The 12,983-nt window shown below is 40.1% G+C and overlaps 1 protein-coding gene across 11 annotated transcripts in view; it reads left to right on the top strand.

The window, feature by feature from the left end:
• CCNB3 (cyclin B3) overlaps nucleotides 1–12,983 on the top strand; it is a 63,316-nt gene that overhangs the window by 5,680 nt on the left and 44,653 nt on the right. For 10 of the 11 annotated variants that reach the window (XM_025857797.2, XM_073901805.1, XM_073901807.1 and 7 more), the window contains 2 exons: nucleotides 9,006–9,137; nucleotides 11,344–11,430. In XM_025857797.2, coding sequence (XP_025713582.1) covers nucleotides 9,042–9,137; nucleotides 11,344–11,430 — 183 coding nt within the window. In that variant the 5' untranslated portion in view covers nucleotides 9,006–9,041. Of the gene's footprint in view, nucleotides 1–3,366; nucleotides 3,398–9,005; nucleotides 9,138–11,343; nucleotides 11,431–12,983 lie in introns of all 11 variants that reach the window. The other variant, XM_073901806.1, reaches the window with a different exon arrangement.

The raw sequence follows: 12,983 nt of genomic DNA, 5'->3' as shown, positions 1-12,983 counted from the left end.
TTTTTTTTTTAACATATATTGTATTATTTGTTTCAGAGGTACAGATCTGTGATTCAGCAGTCTTGCACAATTCACAGCGCTCACCATAGCACATACCCTCCCCAATGTCTATCACCCAGCCACCCCATCTCTCCCACCCCCCACCACTCTAGCAACCCTCAGTTTGTTTCCTGAGATTAAGAATTCCTCATATCAGTGAGGTCATATGATACATGTCTTTCTCTGATTGACTTATTTCGCTCAGCATAACACCCTCCATTTCCATCCACGTTGTTGCAAATGGCAAGATCTCATTCCTTTTGATTAGCCAAAGCAATCTTGAGGAAGAAGAACAAAGCTGGAGGTATCATGCCCCCTGATTTCAAACTTTACTGCAAAGCTATAGTAGTCAAAACAGTATTGTCCTGGCACAAAGATAGACACATAGATCAATGGAATAGGATAGAGAGCCCAGAAATAAATCCATGCTTATATGGTCAACTAATCTATGACAAAGGAGGGAAGAATATACAATGGGGAAAAGACAGTCTTTTCAATAAATGGCATTGGAAAAATGGGACTGCTATATGCAAAAGAGTGAAATGGGACCCCTTTCTTACACCATATACAAAAATAAACTCAAAGTAGATTAAAGTCCCAAATGTGAGACCTGAAACCATAGAATTCCTGAAAGAAAGCATAGGCAGTAATATCTTGGGCATCAGTCTTGGAAACATATTTATGTTTCTCAGGCAAGGGAAACAAAAGCAAAAATGAACCGTTGGGACTAAACCAAAATAGAAAACATTATACACAGTGAATGAAACCATCAACAAAATGAAAAGGCAACCTACTGAATGGGAGAAAATATTTGCAAATGCTATGTTTGATAAACAGTATCCAAAATATATAAAGAACTTATATAACCCCACACCAAAAAAACAGATAATCCACGGGGCGCCTGGGTGGCTCAGTCGTTAAGCATCTGCCTTCGGCTCAGGTCATGATCCCAGGGTCCTGGGATCGAGCCCCACATCGGGCTCCCTGCTCAGCAGGAAGCCTGCTTCTCCCTCTCCCACTCCCCCTGCTTGTGTTCCATCTCTCGCTGTGTCTCTCTCTCAAATAAATAAATAAAATCTTTAAAAACAACAACAACAACAAATAATCCAATGGAAAAAAATGGGCAGAGGACCTGAGTAGACATTTTTCCAATGAAGACATACAGATAGCTAACAGACACATGAGAAGATGCTGAAAATCACTGATCATCAGGGGAAAGAAAATCAAAACCACGATGAGATCTCACTTTGCAACTGGTCAGAATGGCTAGTATCAAAAAAATAAGAACGAGTATTGACAAGAATGTGGAGAAAAGGGAACCCTTGTGTGCCATTTGTGGGAATGTAAATTGGTGCAACCACTGTGGAAAATAGTATGGAGGTTTCTCAAAAAATTAAAAATAGACATATTATCCAGTAATTCCACTACTGAGTATTTACACAAGGTAAACGCAAACACTAACTTGAAGAGATGTATACACACCCCTACGTTTATTGCATTATTTACAATAGCCAAGAAATGGAAGCAACCTAAGTGTCCACTGATAGATGAATAAAGAAGATATTTGTGTGTGTATAACAGAATATTACTCAGCTGTAAAAAAGAATGAGATCTTGCCATTTATGACAACATGAATGGATGTAGAGGATGTAATGTTAAGTGAAATAAGTCAAAGACAAATACCATATGATTTCACTTATATGTGGAATCGCAAAAGCAAAACAAATGAACAAACAATAAAATAGAAACAGACTCATAAAGAACAAATTGGTGGTTGGGATGGGTAAAGTAGGTGAAGGTACCAACTTCCAGTTTTAAAATAAAAGAAGTCAGGGAAATTGAAAGTACAGCACAGGGAATATGGTCAACAATATTATAATCATGTTGTGTGTTGACAAATGGTAACTACAATTATCATGGTGATCATTGTGTAATGTATAGAATTGTCAAATCACTATATTGTACCCCTGAAACTAAGATCACATTGTATGTCAACTATACTTGAATAATAAAAATTAAAATAAGACTTAAAGTGACTTGGGTTAACACTATATTTCTTCTTTAGTGCATCCCAGTGGGGCACTTGACCACAGTGATTACCCTTAAAAGAAGATACTAAATTGCTTAGTTAACAAATATTTTTTAATCATTTATCAAAGAGGCAGGCATAGGGTAATGAATATGTGTTTGTCTCTGAAATCAGATTGCTTGAGTTTAAATCCCAGTCTAATAACTTGCTAGCTGTGTGATGTCAGGCAAGTTACTAAACTTCTCTGTACTCCAAGTTTCTCTTCTGCAAAATGGGGATATTAACACCTCATTGTATTATTGTGAGTCTCAGAACAGCATCAAACATATAGTAAGCAATTGATAAATATTAACTATTATTAATGCTAATGACTGGAGATAGAGCACAATGGATATGGTCCATATAGTTATGGGTCTTGTATTCTTTTTGTTTTGTTTTATTTTTTTATTATACATTTTAGTTTTTTATTTTTAGAATTTCAAAAATTGTAATTAAAATATAGTTGAAATATATTAGTTTTAGGTATATGACATAGTGATTCGATAATTACATACATCACAAAATGCTCACCACAATAAGTGTAGTTACCATCTGTCACCATATAAAGTTATTACAATATTATTGACTATATTCCTTACACTTTACTTTTCATCCTCGTGACTGGAAGTTTTTACCCCTTAGTCCCCTTTATCTATTCCCCCCCCACACACAGCTACCAGTTCATTCTCTTTATTATTTATTTATTATTATGTTCAATTACCCAACATATAGTACATCATTAGTTTTTGATGTAGTGTTCAATGATTCATTAGTTGCGTATAACACCCAGTGCTCATCACAACACGTGTCCTCCTTAATACCCATCACCTGGTTACCCCACGCCCCCACCCACCTCACTTCTGTAACCCTCAGTTTGTTTCCCAGAGTCCAGTGTCTCTTATGGTTTGTCTCCCTCTCTGATTTCTTCCCATTCAGCTTTCTCTCCCTTCCCCTATGGTCCTCTGAGCTATTCCTTACATTGCACATATGAGTGAAACCATATGATAATTGTCTTTCTCTGCTTGACTTATTTCGCTTAGCATAATACCCTCCGGTTCCATCCATGTTGATGCAAATGGTAGGTATTCATCTTTTCTGATGGCTGAGTAATATTCCATTGTATATATGAACTACATCTTTATTTATAAGTCTGTTTCTGTTTTTTATTTATTTTTGTTTCTGTTTTTTTTTGTTCATTTGTTATGTTTTTTAGATTCCACATATAAGTGAAATCATAAGGTATTTGTCTTTCTCTGTAGGACTTACTTCACTTGGCATAATACTCTCTAGGTAAGGACCTTGCATTCCTGAATGATGAGATAGGTTAAAAATTACAAATAACAATAATTACTCTAAAATGAATGTATGGGGCTGAGATAGAGTATAAAGGAGTGGGAGGAGAATACTACTTTAGATAACATGGTCAGAGAAAGCCTCTCTGAAGAGGGGGCATTTAAGCTGAGAGTTGAAGCATCAGAAAAAAACAAGTAATTTAAAGAATGGAGGGAAGAATGTTCCAGGCAGTGGGAACATCATGTACAGAGATTCTGAAGTGAAGGATTTTATTATATTCAAAGCCCTGAAAGAAGACCATTATGGCTGGAATGTAGTGAACAAGAAAGAGTGGTATGAGATGAGGTTGATGATATAGGCAAGACTTTGTAGATCACAGTAAGGAGTTTGGATATTAAGTTCTGTGGGAAACCACTAAAGCATGAGAGAAAGATGATATAATTTTTCTTTTTTTAAAAAAAGATTGATCTTGTATTCACATTAGAGAAGATCAAGATTGGAAAGGGGGAGAGCAGCTTGGAGGCTCTTCACAGTGGTCCAGATGAGAGACTGTGGTGGCAGTGGAGGTGGAGAGAAGTGGATGGATGTAAGGTATAATTTTAAGGTAGAATCAATAGGACTTGTTGAAGGATTGGATGTGGGAAGGTAAGGTGATGGAAGAGAGTTTGAATCGAGGATGATACCCAGGTTTCTGGCTTGATTAACAAGTTTGATGTGGTACCAATTTTTGAAATGGGAGATACTGGAAGAAGGATCAGCTTTGGTAAGCATTGTGAACATATTGAGTTTGAGGTGTCTATCAGACATCCAAGCGGAGATGTGTTGTAGTCATTTGGATTTATGAATCTGGAGTTCAGGGCTAGCTTTTAGATGATATTTAAAGTCGTGGCTCTGGATGAGATAACCTAGGGAGATTGAAAAGAGAAGAGGACCTGGGATCATGTGAATATTCCACTTTTAATGTAGAAGCTGTGAGATACTAAAAGGAGAATGGGCTGATAGTAAAGGCAGGGATGTAGTTTAGTGGTAGAGTAGCTAGCTGCTGTGTATGCAGCAAGTCCTAGATTTTATCCTTGGTATCTCCATTTACTCTTTGCATCTTCAGAGGATAGGGCAGGGCTGTTAATTCTTCAAGTCTTTTGTCAATTGCTCATATGTAGTTTTTCTAGCTCCTGGAACAAAGCAGGTGCTCAATAACTGTTGGATGAATGAATGGATGAATGAATGAATGAGTGAGTGAAATGAATGAGACTGTCTAGTTGTAATACCTGCTTTGCCACAATGCAGGTTTGTGATATTGGGCAGTTAGCAAGCTACAATTTTGTTATCTGTAAAATGGCACTAATAAAAGTACCTATCTTTTTGGACAGGATTTAAAAGAATAAAAATTTATAGCATTTAGCATAGAGCTAGTGGTAAACTAATGTTAGCTACTATTAGCTCTACTGCACTTTGGGTGCTTATCCATAAAATAGGGGCAATAATTTCTGCCCTGATTCCCTCACGAGGTGATTTGTGAAGCCAGCAGGAGTTAACATCTGACTCTACAGAGGGTTGTTAGTGTTAATGTTTTAATTGGTCTTAATCTGTATCATGCAGCCGCTCTCGCCCCCATCCTCCATCAGGATTATTTAAATAAAAACGCCTCTTTAAATTGACCCAGTACTCGGCTGGTCAGCCCTGCCGGGTTCAGCCAATTGTACTCGAAACCACGCCCCAATGCGAAGTCTATTAGCCGCCCAGTTCAATTTAAAAATACCCAGGTCCGCCCCTCCGTGCTAGGGGAGCACACGCCCCAGCGGTGCCCGCTGATTGGCCCCTGCTGGCCAATCTCCACTGCGCTTCCTCCTGGGGCTGTAATTTTCAAAATTCGCTACTGGGCAGATTGGAGCGAGCCCAGGCCAGGTTGAGAAGGACACAGGTCGCTACAACACGGAGCTCCGTTCATTTCCCGGGCCTCTCCTGGTCTAGGAGTGCGTCCGTGATCTTCATGTTCTGCCCTCAGTCTCGGTGTGAGGTAGGCGCCTTTGGGCTTATACTGCCCGCTCGAATGTCCGGCCCTGTCGCAAGCGGGTTGATGCCTGAGCGCCACTACAGCCCCTTGTGAACACGCTGTCTTCTCTCGCCGGCAAGCAAGGCATCCCTGCCATGAAACCTTTGTTTTGTTCTGCTGTCAGTCAGCAGTTTGTGCGAAGTTGGGCAGGGAATGTGTTTTAGAGGGTGAGATGGCAAAAGAAATGAGACCGTGTCCTAGCTTTTGGATAGAGCGACCAGTACACATGCCTGAATCAGAGTGCATTTACAAAACGTCTTTTCACAAGTGGAAGTGTGGAGGATCAGTTTCATCCACAGGGCGTATTTAAGTCAGAGAGTGCTACTTGCGGGATCTTCTTTGAATTACAGGTTGGAGGATATGAAAAAGGACGGAAACGTGTGCTCTCTTCTTTGTTACCGCTTTTATCTCCACTGGCTCTCTTCTATCCCCTACTCCAACCGCTGCAGCTCTGGGCTTTCCCACTTCTCTGTGCTTTGGTCCACTTAGGATCCTAGAATGCCAGAGGCCAAAGGACCCTAGAACAGTGCTTTTTAAACTTTGAAGTGCATACAAATCACCTGGGGGATGTTAACTTGCACTTTCAGATTTGGTAGGTCTAGCTTGGGGCCTGGGATTTTAAATTGCTAACAAGCTCCCAGGTGATGCTAATGTTGCTGATCTGTTGACCATGGTTTGAATAGCTAGGAGGCTCTGGTTCCATGGCCTCATTTTCTTAGGTGGGGAAACAAAGGCCTAGAGAGGGAAAAGGGACTTGCCTAGCATCATCCAGCCAGCCAGGGGCAGAGTCAGAGAGCCTAGGCATCCTTCCCAGCCCAGTGCTGCTTTCATGGACACCGTGCTGCATTCTCTCCCCAGTGTCTTGCTGTCTGTAACCTGCTTTTAGATATAAAATGAAGTTGCTGTTGTTTCCTGTAGACTGTCTTGATCTACAGTTTTGGAGTCTAAGCAACGGGGCTTCTAAATGAGCCAACTTGCCCCTGTTTGGGTTTTAGCACCAGTCCTGGGATGCGCAATGGAGTCTCCCACACTTATCAGCGTATATGTACGGAAGATGGAAAGTCTGGAAAGTGGAAAGGATTCTAATTTTCTCGTCCAAGTAAGGCCCCATTCTGTAGGTGGTAGAAGTCAATAATGTTCTGCTGAATGTCCCTTAATGAAAGCTTGTTTTTAGTGGAGTCAATCCCCTCCCCCTTCCTAATGGCAGAGAAACTAGTTACTTAAGTCACTGTGTGTGCCCCCCAAAACAAGTGATTAGTGTCCAGGATAATGAAGGTGGTGTATGAATATCATCTGGATAACCTTATTCTCTCTGAGGTTTAGTTACCCTGTGATGTCATCAGGTGGAAGTTTTCTAGCCTGTTGAGTTCAGTCTATTTTTTCTTTCCCCTTGAAAAATAAAAGTTTCAGGACACGAGTCTTTGGTCATCCATAAAAAAATTGTCCGGGGTGTGAATAGTAACAGCAGAGTAAGTGGTTTTCATACAGTGCATTTAAGGGTGGGTCCACCCAATTTGGCTTTATTGCTGCTAGGCTGAGTTTTGAAAGATGAGATGGAAAATAGGTTTGGATTTGGGGGAAGAGAGGGAAAGTAAGATGCACCACTTATTTTGAGGGCCTACCATGGGTTAGGTTTCACACATACAAATTTACTTTGGAGTCATATGTTGCTTCTGCAAGTAAGTGGTGGTATTCTTCTACTGCAAATGAGAAAATTAAGCCTCAAAGATGTTGTCTGGTTTAGAAACCCAGTTGCTTCTTAAAAAAAAAAAAATCTGCTTATTCTGTCTCCTTACACTACCACAGTACAGCCTTTTGCTTTGGACCATGGACTGTTTTGGAGTGCTTTTGAGTATGATTGGAGAGATTTCATGGTATTTTAGAAAGAGCCCTGGAAAGAGCTGGGTGACCTATACTGCTCAGTAGTTTGTCCTGTGTAGTAAGTCACTTAACACATCGAGGCCTCTAAAATGGGAAGAATTGTATTTGTACTGTGTACCCCCACAGTTTTGTTGTGAGGATCAACTGAGGTAATAAATGTGAAGGCACATACTTGTACTGACTTTTTCTGACTGACAAAATGTTTAATACTTCTTCATCCAAAATCAGCCTTTCTCCTTTCTTAAACCTTCCCCTCAAGCTGCGGTCTTCTCTGCTTCCCTTTCTTACCATCCTGCCTCCAGCCTAGCATTCAGTCCCTTTCTAACTCCTCCCTAATACATTTTTTATACTCTACACTCCAGGCAACTTGGGTGTCCCTGCATCTGCCATGCTCGACGTGTTCAAGTCTCTGCCTGGGCTCAGGCTTTCTTTGCCGGGAAAGCTCCCCAGTCTACTTGGGAACCTCTTTGTCATTTAAGTCTAGATTATATATGACCTCCGCTATGAAGCCTTCTCCCACCCCTTTCCCTGACAAGATTATCGACTTTGCATTGTGTTTCTGTAGTACTTTGTATTTACTTTTATTAAACCATTTGCCACATTTTTATGTTACGTTTAGAGCTGTGCTTGTGAATACTTATAGGATAAGATGCATGATTTATTTGCATTAATATCTCCATTGCTGGAAATATTTGGTATAGAATGGTAAGCTTGTTGCATTGCCTGTAGGGTCTCGCTTCCAGGAGCCTGTTCTTTGTCAAATGCATTTGAATTTGGAGATTGAAGGTGGGTGAGGTTGGAAGGGCAGTTGCATCTGAGTGGGAAGGGCCTCTGGTATATCCAAAAACAGATTCCTCCTAGTAATGCATTTGCTCGTAAGACACGTAAGTGTATCCTAACTATTGAGGACTCACAAGAAAGAACCATAAAGAACATAGAATGGGGTCTCCCACCAAGATGGGACAAAGATAGGACTCTCTCAAGGGCTGTAATGATGGTTAAATTTTTATGTCAAGTGATTTTCAATAAGTTAGTTCCTTCTATAGTTATCTCATCTTTTGATTTTTTTTTTTTTTCCTACCAGGTGTCTCTGGAACTGGATTATGGTTTCTTTTGGTTGAATGCAGTCTTTGAATACTCTGGCCTATCATGTATACATGTGTGTGCAGTGTATTCTTGCATCTTCTCTGTAGCATCATTGTAATTGCTGTGCCAGGACCCTGTGCCTTTTAAAGAACGTTAACCCTTCCAGCTGGCTTCCGTACTATATGATCTGCATGTTCTTGATCGTTTTTAATGCAAAACACTCATGTGACTTGTTCCTAGTGTTCCCAAGCCTAAACTAGGAGGTAGGCCACAGTTCCAGTGCCCACAGAGGATGACAGGCGCTGTGCTAGGCTTTTTAGATAGAGTATCTCGTTTAATTGGAACAGTGCCCTACAGAGGTAGGTATACTTACCTCCATTTTACAGATGAGATAACTGAAGCTCAGGGAGTTTGTCACTTGCCTAAGGCTAATTGTGGTAGAACTAAGATTTAAACACAGATCTGCCTAACAGTATATTTTCTTCTAGAGATGCTATAGAGAGACTGGGTATTCTCAGGGGTTTTTGGAGCATTCTGCGAAGTGTCTGGTGAATGGTGTTTGAAAGAGTCCCTTTCTGATTGCAGCCCTATCTTGGATAGACACTGCTGAACCTGTGAGAGATGCCACTGCCTCTACCATCCCGAAGCTCCAAACCTGAGACTAAGAAATCACAGTCGAGCAAAATTGTGCCCAGTGATCATGGCCAATCTGAAAAGGTTAGAGCAAACTGTCTCTCCCAACAGTGTCTCGAGTAGCTTCTTTCTGTGTTGGCTCAGTCCCTATCCTCACCCCTAAATTTTTCTGAATATGTGTTGTTTAATCTGAGAAATTGGGAAGGAGTGGCAGCGCTTGTAGTTTTAAGAAGACCAGCAAATTAGAACTTGGATTCTAAGTGTGAACTCTCCTTTCCCATAAATGCATAGCCGAGATGAAGGGTGTCCTTCACAACCTTCAAAAGCAAATAATACTCAGCCATGTCTATACTCTTAGTGTCTGGGAGATGTTCGAAGTACCTTGCTGGGAGGCTGCTTAGTGCATCCTGGGGGAGACTATGAAGCTAATCTTCAACAAATGTATTATCATGCTTTTTATAGCTATTAAATTTGAAGACGGTGTCCATTTTGACCTTGTGGGTAGTTTGACACTGTCATTCCGACCCTGGGATGTTCTTTGTTCATCACCATACATATTTTAACCAGAGTTTTACTAATACTGATGAATTGTCATTAAGGGAGTATTTCCTGGAGCAAACATCATTAGACCAGTTTAATTTCCTTGATTGGTTTTCTCTCAGCATAGATAAACATTTTCTAATCATTTTCATTTTTTTGTTTTACTAAAATGATTTTCATGGAGGGGCTAGATTTTTTTATATATAAGTTTGCAAGAAAGATTTGATTCATCGATCAGATTTTTGTCTATATTCAATTTGCTGATTAGAGTTCTGCCATAATAAGTTTTCTTTTGTGGCAGTTATTTTTCCAAATCCAGCTTTCTGGGGGCACATTTTGTAAATCTAAGTTTTATTGAGTTCACTTTTATCTGTGAATTTTATTTGGGGCTGATTATTTCTACTGGTAATATTAAGTGGGAATTGGATTATTTCTACTGGTAATATTAAATGGGAATTGGATAGCAGACTGACAGTTTATTTCTTAGCTCATTTGTGAGATTTGTGTAACCACCAAATATTTTTGCTAATTATTTCCACTAGGATTATTTACCATGAACTAGATAAAAGACTAATAGTTTACTGATTTCTTAGCTTAATCAATTAGAAAATAGAAGTAATTCTTCTTGGCTCTTTCAGGATTGCTCTGCTGTGCTAGATTGGTCTATTGTACTATGAATCCCATTCTCTAAACTTCTGATCACTTACTGTGTCATGTACTAACTGTTCATAATGTAGATGAAGAACAGAGCAAATAGATGGTGTGACCCTAATGCTCTGCTTCACGTTATAGCAACTCTCTGATAAAAGTAGGGCTGTGTTCTCATTTCATAGAGGAAATTTAATACTTAGGAGACCTTCACCAAAGAAAAACTGTTAATGAGTAGAAGAGCACTACAGTGTGATTTACCCTAACCTGTAGCCCCATAGAGATGGTGTCATTCACTTGGGAGATGGGTAAGGCAGGCACAGATAAACAATACCTAGAAACAAAACCCCTTTTGCTCCAAAATAGTCACCTCTCTTCCCATCTGCTACCTCTCCTTCATAGACACTAACAATTAGAGGTTAATATGGATTACCAAACTCCTTTCTCAAAACACAGAATTTGGGCCAACCAGGCGCCTCTATACAGACTTTCAAAATATGTATTCTCTTATTTGATCCTCAAATAAGGTAGGTTATCATTCCAGTTTTACTGATAAGCAAAAATTGAGGCTGAGAGAGTAAGCGATTTGTCCAAGGTCAACAGCTAGTAAAGAGGTGATCCTGGACCAATATCTAGGTATGTGTGTTATTGTCCTTATTGGGACTATCTTAAATACTTAACATAAGAGATGCTTAAATATTTGTTAAATTATTGAACTGATTTACTTGAGAGCATCCATATTAAAGGAATGACTGGGAATGGCAGGGTGGTGGTGGTTGTTAATCTTTGATCAGATAACCATAAAGATGAGAGAACTAAGAGGGAAAACTAGCTTTACCAAGCTATTTTGCTCATTCTAGGGGTTACACTGAAGGTCGTCATCCTAGTTTTGTCCCCATGATCAATGATTACCTCCTTCAGGGACTCTCTAAGCAGCAGTGAATGCCAAAATTTCCTTTTGTTGTAGTTTTTTGGGGTTTATTTTATACATCTCCAGTTGCTTGGAGATTCTGGAGTTTCCCCCTGAGCCCCAAAGATGACCCGAAGTCCCTGAAAAGTGTTCATGATTGGATATACTCATTTACCTCTTTTACTTTTTTAGAGAGGGGAGAATTATCAAGCAAAGATCTCTTCATGTTCACCTAAGAGACGATGCAAAAAGAGATCAGCTTTTGAAGATCTCACCAATGTGAGTATGCTAGTCCAGTCCCTTGCTGTGGTTTTGCATATGGCTGAGATAACCTCTTCCTTAAGGAATCTTTCTGTGTTACCAGACCCTGACCCTCTCTAGAATGTTGAGAGCCAGTTATACTTGGAATCAGTGATCCAGTTTCAGAAGCTGCAGGAGCTCTTCTGCTGGTACATACCATCTGGGTTAATTGGTTGAACTTTCTGGAACCAGCAGACAGAGTGATTATCAGATATGAAATTGTAGATAAATATAAGAGCTACGGGATCTTGCATTTAGATTAAGTCCAGACGTGGCTCAACTAGCTGCCTAGGCCTTGGAGGTGAGTATCCTGATGGATTCATTGTAGTTCAAGGCAGTGTTTATCAATTCAAGCACTATGGGCAATTGGTGAAGTAGTTTTTCTGTTGTGTAGGACTGTCCTCAGCCACAACATCTCTGGCTCCTGGTGTTAAATTCCAGCAGCAGCCCATTCATAGTAACAATCAGAAATGCCCCCTGATGTACAGAACCATTGAGGACCACTGTTCCATGGTCTGGTCTTCAACTGTGGAGATTGAGAAACTCAATTTTGAGGAGAATTCTTGAGTTCACTCCCTTCTGATATTATTAAGATACCAGCAGAACCCAGAATTGATAGTTAACTGTTACTAATTGAATGTAGAATTGGGCCAAAGGTAATCTTTGGTCTTAGAGAATAATAACTGATGACTACTGAGGGCTTACCAGGTGCCTGGCACTATTCTAAGCACTTTTTCCTGTATTAACTCCCTTAATCCTCATTTATTTCTGTAAGGTAGATACCATAATTATGTCTACAGATCAGGACTTGCCCAATGTTGCTTTCAAAGTGTTTCATCTAGGATACAGAGAACCCTGGTGAACTATTCCTGCCCTCCATAATAGAGTGTCCTTCTGTAGCTACCAGAATACTTGTATCTACTAGATAATATCTTACCCCCTTGAGCAGGATTGGTTAAGCATTGGCAAGGTTCTCTCCTTTGGATCTCTGCTCTTTAGATGCTGCTGTGTGACCACCTCTGTACTAACATAGTCTCTTCCTCATACAGATTACAACATATATGATTAGGTTACAGCTTTCTGAATAATTTCAGGTTTACTGTAGATTGGTTGAAAGAGACCCTTCCCACACAGACCTGTAAGGCTAGATTTATTTCCTGACTTATTTAACTATGGATCTAGAAACTTGACTGAAATAAGGTAGCCACACAAATCGGAAGCAGATGCAGCTCATGGTAGTGTAGCTTCCCTTGGCCCCCAGAGTCCCTGATGGAAGAGCAGTGACGTTGTGCAAAGCAAGGTCTCACAGCATATGAGATAATTTCTTGCTATGTCTCAGTCCTTTTTTTTCATGAAGTTTATATTGCCATTCATAAGGAACAAACACAAACTAATAGGAAATACATGCAGATATCATCCAGAGCCCTTCTGGTTCTCCAAATGAATGCAGTATCTGTTAGGCCCCATCTATATCCAGAGTGGAAGTGGGAGAAGCAGGGCATCTCTGAGCAGTAGCTCTGCCTCTAGCTTTC

Source organism: Callorhinus ursinus, unplaced genomic scaffold (genome assembly GCF_003265705.2).
Source record: "Callorhinus ursinus isolate GAN/ISIS: 27379988/994484 unplaced genomic scaffold, GSC_fseal_2.0 scaffold16, whole genome shotgun sequence".
Classification (NCBI taxonomy): Eukaryota; Metazoa; Chordata; class Mammalia; order Carnivora; family Otariidae; genus Callorhinus; species Callorhinus ursinus.
The sequence above is the reverse complement of the archived record's forward strand: the minus strand, read 5'-3'. Positions and strand labels throughout refer to the sequence as shown.